The sequence below is a fragment of the Dendronephthya gigantea genome, unplaced genomic scaffold (assembly GCF_004324835.1).
Source record: "Dendronephthya gigantea isolate DGI-Jeju-01 unplaced genomic scaffold, DenGig_1.0 000000F, whole genome shotgun sequence".
Taxonomy (NCBI): domain Eukaryota; kingdom Metazoa; phylum Cnidaria; class Anthozoa; order Malacalcyonacea; family Nephtheidae; genus Dendronephthya; species Dendronephthya gigantea.
In genome coordinates this window covers 71,923-83,826 of record NW_021163010.1, presented here as the reverse complement: position 1 = coordinate 83,826, position 11,904 = coordinate 71,923, and the positions used below count along the sequence as shown (strand labels likewise).

At 35.7% G+C, this 11,904-nt stretch overlaps 3 protein-coding genes across 3 annotated transcripts; all 3 read right to left on the bottom strand.

Moving 5' to 3' along the window:
* Positions 1–68: 68 nt before the first annotated feature.
* On the bottom strand, positions 69–1,951 carry LOC114528795 (protein rolling stone-like). Its single transcript, XM_028550862.1, has 2 exons — positions 1,508–1,951; positions 69–1,035 (listed from the first exon to the last, which is right to left on the bottom strand). Exons 1-2 carry the CDS (start codon positions 1,613–1,615, stop codon positions 238–240), a joined length of 906 nt encoding a protein of 301 aa, XP_028406663.1. The 5' UTR covers positions 1,616–1,951; the 3' UTR covers positions 69–237.
* Positions 1,952–1,986: 35 nt separating this feature from the next.
* On the bottom strand, positions 1,987–5,342 carry LOC114529804 (protein rolling stone-like; the record flags this gene model as incomplete). Its single annotated transcript, XM_028551734.1, has 3 exons — positions 1,987–3,179; positions 5,111–5,175; positions 5,270–5,342. Coding segments are annotated over 3 exons (909 nt in total), but the record flags the coding sequence as incomplete, so codon positions are not given.
* Positions 5,343–5,475: 133 nt separating this feature from the next.
* LOC114518591 lies at positions 5,476–10,980 on the bottom strand. Its single transcript, XM_028538612.1, has 5 exons — positions 10,823–10,980; positions 8,275–8,439; positions 6,834–7,171; positions 6,136–6,373; positions 5,476–5,821 (listed from the first exon to the last, which is right to left on the bottom strand). Exons 1-4 carry the CDS (start codon positions 10,884–10,886, stop codon positions 6,137–6,139), a joined length of 804 nt encoding a protein of 267 aa, XP_028394413.1. The 5' UTR covers positions 10,887–10,980; the 3' UTR covers positions 5,476–5,821; position 6,136.
* Between the last annotated feature and the right edge of the window lie 924 nt (positions 10,981–11,904).

Here is an 11,904-nt window from a genome sequence, read left to right as displayed (position 1 = left end):
CTCGTTCTCATGTCGGGTTTATTTAATATTATTTAAGACATTTATTTAACGGGGGCGTCAATATTAAAATAATAGTCACAGTAAAAAAACTTCACAAGCTAATTCACAACTAAACGCAATCCAAATTTTCCTGCTCGTAATTGTCTAATTAGTTTTCTATTGTTTTGCTTAATCTTATGACATTTTTACAGACTATGAAGTACAGTACTAACTTACACATGATTCTACAAATATTACTCAAGTAACTACGTTATTATTATCACCATTCCTCTTTTTATTGAGTAGCAATTTTATGCGATAGAATCCGTATAAAATAATTTGTATCAAAGGTGCAACAATAAAAAGAGAGCAAATCAGCACGGCTGCTATAGAACCTGGTTTGCCATTCTCGTAGTCCAGGATATGGTAAATAAATGGCTCTCCTCTGCTGTTTACTCCACCAGCTGCCCAGTAAATGACCGTAAACGCAGCGTAAATTATAGAAAATAGCAGCACATAAATCCAGTGTAAAACACGAACAGATGTATTTGCAGTGAATAGTTCAGTCAATATAAACACTGAATTTAATGCGTGAACAGAAATATCCATGAAACTTGTTGGAGGTCTAAAAACCAGTATCCAATACTCTATGGTAACAAGCAAACCAGCGTTGGCTGATATAACCCAGAGAAACAAAACTATCTTTTCATACCAAATTAAAGATAGCGCTACATCGTCCCTCTCTAAAGGCATTGTCGATTCAGAATCCCCAATTTGATCAATCTGGTCTATCATCTGATTTATTGCTATTTGAGTATCCTTCATTTCGTACGCACCCGGTGAATTTCCATACAAGGCTTGCTTCCTTTTAAATACATGAAATATGCTAACTAGCGTCAGTCCAATCATAGTGATAGTCAGAAGAAGATAACTCCAATTTGTCAGGTAAATAAGCCATCTTGGTTCTGGCCATCGAGCAACGCTGACGACTATGATGATTATACAGAATGTAGATATCAAAAGTCGAAGGAGAAGTAGACCCCATCTAGGAAGTACCTAAACAATTTGGGAAATTAAATTGGCATAGTCTAGCCTGTTTCAGTGTGATTTTACGTTTCGCACCTCGGCACCCGCACTGCAATGGAAGACGATTATAGGTATTGAATTTCGTTACGAAAATTAAATGGACCTCAAGCATATTGAATACTTAGAGAATTTGATATGAATTAATTCATTTGAAATATTTTGTATCAACAATACCGCATTTTGGTTTCGTCTAGACGATAAAATATTTAGTAATTCATGCAGGGGACAACGCAGATGTATAGGACAGCTGAGAAATTGATTTCGTCTAAGATATAACGATTTCTTTATGCAAACTCATGAAGACTGAATTTGATAGCAGTATCATGTGTGTCTACAGGTAATTATGCATGGGCAAAGCTGTTGATAGTGTTAGTGTTTGTATAAACACATTTAAACTCTTATACCTATCTTGTGCCTTAATAAGGTAAAGATTTCTACTTACCCAAGATTCATAGATACTATCGCCACGATTTAATTGCAATGGTAATTTCTCAATCGAGAATTCATTTTTAAGCGTATTCCACATCTCTAGCAACACAGATTGCGACATAGTTTAGATATTTTTCAGCTGGTAGTACCTGCAGCGAGAAACCAGAATTGCGAGTAATGTGTTCTTGACTTTATATTAGCAGGTAATTGGTATGCGTAACCAAAACTTCGTGAGGTTTCCCATTCAAGGTCAATAAAGCAAGTGATATGACTTTCGTTTGGACATTCAAATTGAGTGCCAAATATGTAGCTGTTAAATAAATGGATGATTTAATTACTTGATCCTTTAACCAAAATAGTTGCATTAATTAGGTTTGTACTGTGGGTTAATTGGATACTAGGTTACCCGGCCAGGGCGTAGAGATGCTGCCTAAAGGCTGCTGAAGGGACTCTCCTTCGCACAGGCTGTGTATTTAAGTATTAAAACGTCAAAACGAGTAGTCGCGTGATTTAAAAAAAAATTGGGGGTAATTGTTAGGCTGTTCAACAAGAAACGCTATCTATAGTCGAATTTCCTACATTTCATTTATTTCCAGTGATTGTTTTCTTGAAAGAGTTGCAAAGGCTGAGCATAAGTGTGTAGTACCACTCCGAGGAGGTTTCGTTATATTCGAGATGTGAAATGTCCTGAAAAGGGCAGCAAAAAACTGACTAAACGCATGCCAACATTCTTTCCGACTAAAATTCCACACAGCAAGACAGATACGTAGATGAAAAAACTTTATTTTCACACAAACAGGCATTTGCCGTGCAACGCAATTTTAGAGACAGAGATTAGTTAATGCATTAATGCAATATGCCACTAACTGAAAACTTAGATCATATTATAGTTTTAGAATCCAACTATTTCCATATTAGGCCTCAGATTTACAAGAAAACCAATGACCTCTTAACTTGCAAAGTCCCAGCAATATCAGTTGGATCACGATTGGTCCTATGACAGCCAAGAGAAGAACAAAAGCAGTGATTACCCCGGCGTTCTTGTTGTCATAATCAAATATTTTGTAAATGTAAGTCTTGCCGCGTGCATTCAATCCACCTGCTTGCCAGTAAATAACACTAAATATCACATATAGAGATAAATAAATAATTGTATATACAGCGTGAAATAAACGTATTGGAACGCGACCGAGTAAGTGTTCAATAAGAACAAAAATGGTATTAAATGCATGTGTAACCACATCAAGAAACTGAACATGTTTCGCCTGAAACAACCAATAGCCAATCGAGACAATGATGGCAGCGCAAAATGCTACATTATAAATGAGCCATATGACTTGATGGTACCATTTACACAATGCTGGTGATTGTATATTCATCCTTATCTGTTGTCCCTCGCTTGGTAGTTCTATCTGTTCCTGTCTGCGAGCTGCCTCAACGGATGTTTCAAACGTGCCATAGGCTTCAGTTTGGGGTTTATTTTGATGCATCCGGTATGCTTTGGATAGCGAGAGAGCAGATAACATGATGAATGCTATATTAAGCATAGCGAATGACAAGTTGGTGAGATATATAAACCATTTCGCATCGTCAACTCTATCATCAAAACCACTCCATATAATACAGGCAAACAAAAACAGTGTGATTACTAGACGAAGGACCAGGAATGCAGAGAAGGGTAAAACCTGCAAAGATAAAATGTGCTTTGTAAGTGCTACTTTGGAATACTCTAGTCTCTACATTTCTAACATAAAACGGTGTTAGTAATAGTTTTTCCAAATGGGGAGTGCTTATAATTAAAAACATATCAAAGTTTTATTAAAACATTAAAAATCGTGATGTGTTATTAATATACACTCTTTATGTTGGCCTGAATACACCTTGACTCCTGTGATGGCGATTTTTGCTGCGATAGACGTGAACGAGTGAATTAGTTACTGATGTTAAAATAATAGATCATGATTAATTACTAATTCACATCTATCAAACGAGGGAAATCGCAGCAAAAATCGCAAGTGAAATTCCCTACATTTTCCAGTACGCAGTATATTGATATTGAATTTTCTGGTTTTACTTTCTCTGATCCTGGGTTTTTGCCTTTCAAATTGATTCCTTTCTTAATGCAATCGATAAGGATAAGGATAGAGCGTTGCGTGTGTGCTCGCGCTACAGCTTTGTCGCCTGCTGCGAAATTCGCCGCAGCGTGAACCGTGGAATGGTAAAGCACCCTGGGCACCAGGTTGCTGTCACCACTGAGTCCAATGATCTGTGCCTGTCACAGATGAGCTATATATCTCTCATCTGTGGCCCTGTGTATGAGATGGATGGAGAACCAAAGATGAAATGACAAATATGGCCTAGCAAAATGGTGGCAAAATTAATACTAATAATTTTTCATTGTTCACTGACTGTATAGCCACTAGCCAAAAATTCCACTAAAGACTGATCTTGAAATACTGAGATGAAATTGAGTGCCTTAGAAAATTGTCTTCTGTACAATTGAAATGTGCCTTCCAGGCTTATTCACACTGATGTTTTAAACACTTTCTATCTGGTTTAGGTATGTTCAGAAATGCAGTAATAATGCTTATTTTTTTATGTGGAAAGTTTGTGGGTAAACCATGCAGGTCCTACAAATGGTTGGTCTTTTAGATTATTGTCTCATATATATCTCTCCTATGTAGATGTCCTTTTCCAAATTGAATTAGACTATCAGCTAGCCAAATTTAAGAAAGGTAAGCTGATCCATCACAATTACATATCGCTACTCTGGTTTGATTAATGAAAGTAATCACCACACAAAAATTACATTCAGGATCCAACATTTCAACACTCCAGTCTAGTCTTCGTCATTCTAGTGTCTTCATCAGGGGTAATCTATGTTGAAACTTTGATCACCCGAGCTGAGGATTATATATTAACTTCTGATTTTGACACAATTAACTTGTGCCGCCCAGATGATTTGGATTTACAAGTTTGTAATTCATTAGAGAAATATTCTCTACAGGCTCATTTTGCAATTATGTAGAGGGAAGAGGTTGTGTTCCTCTCCCCATTTTGCAGATCGAAGCAAAAGAATAATGAATAATAAAAGGAACAATTAAACCTTCAAAAAAAAAAGAAAGATAAAGCCATATGAAACACATCAATTGTTTTTATGCATCAAATGTGTTTAGGCAGTTGTTATACCACATTTGATGCTAAGTTATTTGAAGACGCTGCCACGCTGCTCCTTGGTTATATTGAAACATTGTTTCTAATATTAATTATATGTTCATCAAATGGAAAATGTGTGTAAACCTTGGCACATTACATAATGTAGGAGATTCTGAATTTTGTTTACATACATGTATATATGCACTTTAGTTTTGTCAGATGTTTAATTAAAGGCATTGTCGCATTGATCACAATCACTGATAAAGGAGAATTAACAAAAATTTATACCAAAATGAAAGAAGAAGAGGCAAAGATCTTTATATATCTATATGAAATTAGGTATAAATTCTAATTGATTATATCGATCTGTGCATACTGTATATCTGTGTTTATCAGATATGATCAGAGAAGCGCAAATGAGATTTTTAAATCATATAAAATACTTCAGAAATTCACTTACCGCTGATGCTGTCAAAACATTCGCATCATCCAGTCGTAACGATAGGCGCTTAACAGCCAGTTCCTCTTTTAACCAAGACCACATTTTGTTTTAAATAAAAAAGGTGATCGATTATATACAATAAAACTATGTAACCTGAGAGCTTTTTAATCAACTTACGACGAACGTCACCAACCAAGCGATCAACATTCAACACAACACCGTAATATGATATCGTATCATATTGACGACATTATGGTTATGCTAATTCGTATATGCTAATTGTAACAATTGTCCGAATAAAAAAAACACCAAAACAATGAAAGTCAGGTATGGTGGGTATGTCAGGATGTCCATTTTTAATTTAAGTCCGATGTTAAATTTTATATTCGGATGTAAGTTATTCAATATTGGGGCCAAATTGGACAATCGACTGGCTTTGTAATAGACAGTTTCTGTCTCCTGCTTTGTCAGTTGTCAGGCCAAGACTTTTACGGAAATTCTCTAACAAAATGCGAACCTTTTAAGTTACGCTGCTGAGAGTTATAATTTTATTAAAATTGGCGAAACACTCTTCTAACAAGTGTTTAGCAAACTGCTACATGAAATTTACTCTTCAAGACTTCAAAATTTCTGGAGCTAAAAATTTACGAATTCAAATTTGCAATAAATCAGTTTTGAATAAAAACTTTGATATAACATCTACTTGAGGCAAATCATCAGGCAACATTCCTAAAATAGAAAAACTAGTGTTGAATCAAGGACTGACATGCACTCCGATCATTAATCATCCATAAACTATAAATTATATATACAATGAACATATAGAGAGAGAAAATAAAGGCCTTGGGGATCAAAATATAACTCCAGTCAAGGATCCTATTTTCAAACTTTATTTTTGGGGAAGAGAGAGAAAAATATGCGTTTTAACATATTCCATTTCCTGGCTTCTTTCGCTTGTTCTTTCGCTTGTTTTTATTTCAGACTGTGTAAAATCTCTCATCGCGAGCCGTGATGCACGTCTGTTTCACAATAACAAGTCATACCTCAGCAGTAGTATTCTGTTTCATGATTCATGACTTTGATCAATTCTTGTAGGAAATCTGGTTCAAAGATGAATCCATCATTTGTGCACAGACTCAGTAAACCATCCATATTTCTCTGCTCTCCTGTTAATATTCCGAATACTTTGATGTTTTGACTATCCAGAACTTTTCCAGCTTCTACCAGACCTTCTTGATAGGGTGGGATGCTCTGTACCCCGTCCGTGAAGAGAACGATCATCTGAGGAAAAGAAAATTGTATCAGCAGAATTGATTGTTCTAAATTGCACCAAAAAACTAGTTTTGCGTAAATTGTGTCGGCAATAAAGAAGCACATTAAATTTTTCAGTGTTTTCATTCACAGTTTCAGTGCATAGAAATTTGCACACGTTTAATTTAATTTTAAAAAATGTGATACATGCAGTAATGAAAGGATGAATGATTGTGGAAACTAATGTGCCATAATGTGACCATGCATGTACGTGAAACCCAGGAGAAGCCTGTAGAATTTTCAATACTAGAATATAAGGGTATAATTGTAGCTATGAACTATAGTGCAAAGATTTTCAGAAATTTCCTCATCAGCCAACAAGTAATCGATTGATACATGCATGTGATTAACTAAATATTTTTTATAGAAACGGATTAATTATCACCATGCATATACCCCGGAACAAAAAGGTTCCTCTTCAGTTATTCACCTTAATTCTGTCATCTTGATTCTTGTTGCGAAGAAATATTTCTTGTTGTACCAGACGTAGTGCAGCAATGATGCGAGTCATCGGTGTTTTATAATAGGGTACCTTTTTTATCATATTCACCAATTCATCAGTTTTTAGATTGTCGGTCTGTGTAGCAATATTGTTAAACACGATTCTTGGTGTTTGCCCATACACAATTGCCGCGTGTCTATAACCTTTCTCATGGGAAAATGATTCAAGTAATTTCTCGATTGTATTTTTCATGTTTTTGAAGGATTCTTCTCCAATGCTTCCTGAGGCGTCCAGTACGAATGCGATGTCGCTTTTTTTGCGGCAAACTACAAAAATTGTTAAAATGCATCATGAACAGCGCTTATATTATTCTGACAGGTGGCATGAAAGAAAGATGGGTAACCTGGTTGCTATAAGGTTTCGAACTGTATAGCCACCAAAGGCAAGCCTCCCCAACCCCTGGGTAGAATGGTTGGTAGGCGGGATGATTGGTGCTCAAAAGTCAGGCACTATTTCCTACGATTAGTGGTCGGAATCGTTGCCTCCATAATTTCGAGACCTATTGATTTCAAATGATACTGGCTTTATGCATAGACCACCAGGTCAACAAAGATTAAATTAGAGGCAACAAACCTTGTTAAATCTTATATTACTTATAATATAAATCTTATATTATTATATCAAATAGTTGATGGAGTTTACAGGGACCTCACTAATTACTCTTCTGACTGAAACTTATATATATATATATATATATTAATATATATATATATATATATATAATATATACATATATAATATATACAAGTTATGATACAAGGATACCTGTTTTTTATTAGTGCCGTGAATTTAATTAAGATAAAAAGGAATTATCGAATAAAACTGTTGCATTCAGATCTGAATTTACGCAAAAAATTAACATGTCGTAGCTCATTAGGTAGAGAATTCCATAGCACCGCACCACTATAGCTAAAGCTATTTTTCAAATAATTTGTACGTGGTTGCGGTACTGCTAATTTGCGATTGGTGTCTCTCAACGTGAAATTTGTTATTCTAATGCGCCGGATCAATAAACATTCAAGAAAGATAATCTGGTGCAAGACCATTTAGTGATTTATATACCATGATAGTAGCTTTGGCAATTTTGCGCTGAGATGCGAGACTTTTCCAGCCAAGTTTTTCGAACAGATATTCCACGTTTGTATCGTGGCTGGAAAACGTCAGAACTCTGGCGGCTCGATTTTGTAATTTTTGTAGCCGCCGCAAGTATCCCACCCCTCAGAGCATTAGTCGAAGTAGGGTTGAACTAAACAGTTGTATATTAGTCGCAGTGTGGAATGAGGAACAAAAGGCCTTATACGTTTTAGAGCACCTATACCTGAGGCAACTTTTTTGCACAGTTTTCTAGGACTGCTAACCCACAACCCACCTCTATTTCGTAATGGTTGGATGCATTTGTACTGACGACATGCTGTGCGACAGCATTTCATTGAGTCGCTGCAATCAAAATCCAGGAGACATTCAAAATCAATCTTCCTCTGGCAGTTATGATCAGATTCATATACGAAGGGACAAAGTCCCTGTCTTGACAAAACTAGCAAAAAAAAAGGTTGCATCAATCCAACTGTCAAAGCAAAATTTGGATTGGGTGGCTGGAATTCTGAGGGCGTAGTCACATCATCAGTCACAAATCCTATAAGATTTTATAGTGCTACAACCCCCCCCCCCTGGTTCACCTCACTCGCAAAGGTTCCGCGCAACTTCTTTGTTGATCACGCAATTTCCAGACGGAAAACCATTTGGCATTCCTTATCTATGACAGACGTACCTTGCATTATTTTTCCCAGCTGTTTTTCAGTTATGTAACAGTTATTACAATAAGGCATGGATTAATTAAGCTTGTTCTTTTTAATGGCCCGTTCGCACGATCCACCTTTGTCGGATACAAATTCACTTCTGACGTATGGAACGTAGCTTGGTATTGATAAAACATTACTCAATGAGGTTGCGAGACATTCAGAAAGCGCAAAAAAGAGATCGATGACATTTTGTAATTGTTCTATAAAATATAACTACAGTGAAACAGCGATATTTTGAGAATCCCGTGAAAATTCCGCGAGTGCTCTTAAATTCCTCGTGCAGCTAGGATTGACTGATCCTGCACGGCGATTGACCAATCAAATCGCGTGTTTCACTGTAGTTATTAAATAGAACATAATCCATAATATCCATTGGCCTTAGTTGAATTGCTGTCCATATATGTTGCAAGTTAACAGACTATTAAACATCCATCAGAAGTGAATTGGATCCGACAACATTGGATCGTTTCATTCGTTTGAACGTCTCTTAACGCTGTATTTTCCATCCGATAAAATTATCAATTATGATACGATAGATTACAGTTTATTATCCAGTCTGTTGTGATTGTGGAGAAGAAAAGTTTTCGTGACTCTGTCTGATAGTTCAGGAAGTTCTTTACAGCTAAAAAATTTTATACTCTTTAAAGACTTTATAGATGAAAATCCAATTAATAATTGCAATCTAATACACTTTTTTATTACATCGTCTGCACGCACTGTTTAGTGTTTACATTATATATGTTTAATACTGATCAGTAGCGGGTCAAATGTGCGCAAAAAAGTTTTCATTTTTCAGAACAGCACAGTGAATTCTTCAATATTGATAGAAGATTGATAGAATATTGATAGAGTACTCTATTCAATGAATATCGTTTTATTCAAACCAACGACAGGCTACACTGTAAATTCGAATGTCAAGACGACAACCCCAAAGAGTCGTTCTGAAATCAAATTTGACCCTTAAACAACGAAACTCGCTAAAATTTTTAAAGTCTTCAACGACCTAGCTCCTTATATACCTTAGCACCTTAGCAAATCGAAAGGATTGCTTCTATTGCAGTGTGGGTATAGAAGAATGTTTCCGTGTGTTTTACATATGTTATATAAGTTATAACGAGCATAATTTATCCGTGTATTTAACATTTCGGTATCAAAATTAAATATTCGTAATACACTTTCAAAATGGTTCAAAATCTCTCTCACCGAGATTAAAACTTCTCGACATAAACACTCACGGTGAAGCTGGCCCGTTTCCCGGAATGATAGTTCAAAGATGCCGCTCCAAGTTATTTTAACAACATGCATACAATTGTTAAATTCATTTATCTCATCCGACCAGCCATTTTCACTCTTAGACACTTCTACCTGAATCGCTTAATAGTTTTCATATGATTTTTTAACTAGCTCAATGACAATATGGTCTTTATATTATTATACCAAGGTATATAGCAAGGTATTCAATCAGCGACTTAACCGAGAATATTATTTTGTTTAAGTGCATGATTTGATGAATAGCTGCAAACTTTGCCGGCTCCATATTTTGCTCCATATCACGGCTGGATGTGATAATATACTGTTTGGCATACTATATATAATAGCCGGAGAAACTGAGAGAGGTATAATAGCACATTCATGACAAGCACTTTAGTTAAAGTATAAACTTAAACGTTGACTGTTTATATTTGCCAAAAAAGGGCAAACAGTTGAAAGCTGAAAAGAGATTACTGTTCCAATCGCTTCCCATGACAAAAAGAACTTATAAATTCCTGTGTTATATTACAACCTGATTTTTGCCAATTTCTAAACTAGGGGGAAAATTCAAAATCAGGTTCCTTATTATTATCCCGAAGACGTGAATTTTCTAAATATCAGTTTAGATGACGTTTGTCTTAAATACTTCAAATTTTATATCCAATGTATGTAGGCATGGTTCAACTTTCGAATGGTTCTTTAACTTCTCTTTATAGGAAGGAAAGATCATGCGAATTTTATTTGTATTTAAGTACTTCTTTTGATCTTCCAAACACATCTGTTTTATACATCGTCTTATCTTTATCATGCGGCTGTATCAGACAGTTTATATCGTTGGAATATATGTTTCTGGTTATATCCTCTCACCTGAGGTAGAAACTGCAGCAACGTAGAAAGTCATCAACAAAACTAGCGTCCAGAAAGACCTCATGATTGATATTTTTTGTTTAAAATCCTTCCTCAAGCGCAATATAGGACTGATGTTTGAATAATCACATTTGCAAGTATATCAAATGTCTGCTTTCTTATAGGTGAACTTTTTTCACTCAGCTCGGTTTACTTAAAAAAATCTTGACAGGCAGAAATGGTAATATCATCACCCGTTGATAAAAAATATTCTGATGACGTACGTCAATGGCTGCAATCATAAACGTGATTCGAATTTGTGTTAAACTGCGTGTAGGAGAAGTTAATTTTTATCAACTTCACGCAGAAAAAGTCAAGACGTTTTAAGTCAGACAGAACTTTTGATGAAAACTACATCATAAACAAATCCATACATAACCAAGCACGTGCCTTCAGTCTTATTTTTAATATCATTTCAGGCGTAAGGTAGTAAAAGCTGAGTCAGTTAACTATTGCAGTCTTTCGCTTGTAAAATATTTTTTATTTTATACACGCGCGAGTAATGTAAGTGATTCCAAATAATTTTCAGTATAACCTTACGAATATATTAGCCATTTAGCCTGTCTTAGTGGCTGCGAAAAAGGGGGCTGGGGACTATAGCCCCAGTGGCCAGTACACGAGAAGTTTTCAGTAGAACATTGAATAATACGAACTCACTAATATTTTTACCTTGTGTCTGTTCTTTGTGCGTTACGAAACTATATGGACAACATTCCCTATTTCTGGTTTACACGGTCAAAGAAAACGATCAACCTTTTTTAAATTAAGCCACTCATTCCCACCTGAAATAAAATATGTTCAGTCGGTTTCCTGTCTCTTTCCGAAACTCTGTAACATGATACCGGATTCACATTGTCACGACATTAAGTAATACTCCTGATGTACTCGAGTTCCTCTTATTCCTGATGTATTTAATGTCACGATTTTAAGTGCTAAATTTCCTTAAGGAGGTTGAACGTAATGTTGTGATGCGAACTCGGTATGGGAATGCATACAGCATGAACTAGCTGTGATTGTTATAAATGTGCAGGAAAAAACTAGCC

Coding starts and splice junctions, on each gene's coding strand:
- LOC114528795 (XM_028550862.1), bottom strand. CDS start 1,615: ATGTCGCAATCTGTGTTGCTAGAGATGTGGAATACGCTTAAAAATGAA. Junction 1,036..1,507: donor ATAGTATCTATGAATCTTGG/GTAAGTAGAAAT, acceptor CAAATTGTTTAG/GTACTTCCTAGATGGGGTCT.
- LOC114518591 (XM_028538612.1), bottom strand. CDS start 10,886: ATGAGGTCTTTCTGGACGCTAGTTTTGTTGATGACTTTCTACGTTGCT. Junction 8,440..10,822: donor TGCTGCAGTTTCTACCTCAG/GTGAGAGGATAT, acceptor TTTTTTTGCTAG/TTTTGTCAAGACAGGGACTT. Junction 7,172..8,274: donor CCAACCATTACGAAATAGAG/GTGGGTTGTGGG, acceptor CAATTTTTGTAG/TTTGCCGCAAAAAAAGCGAC.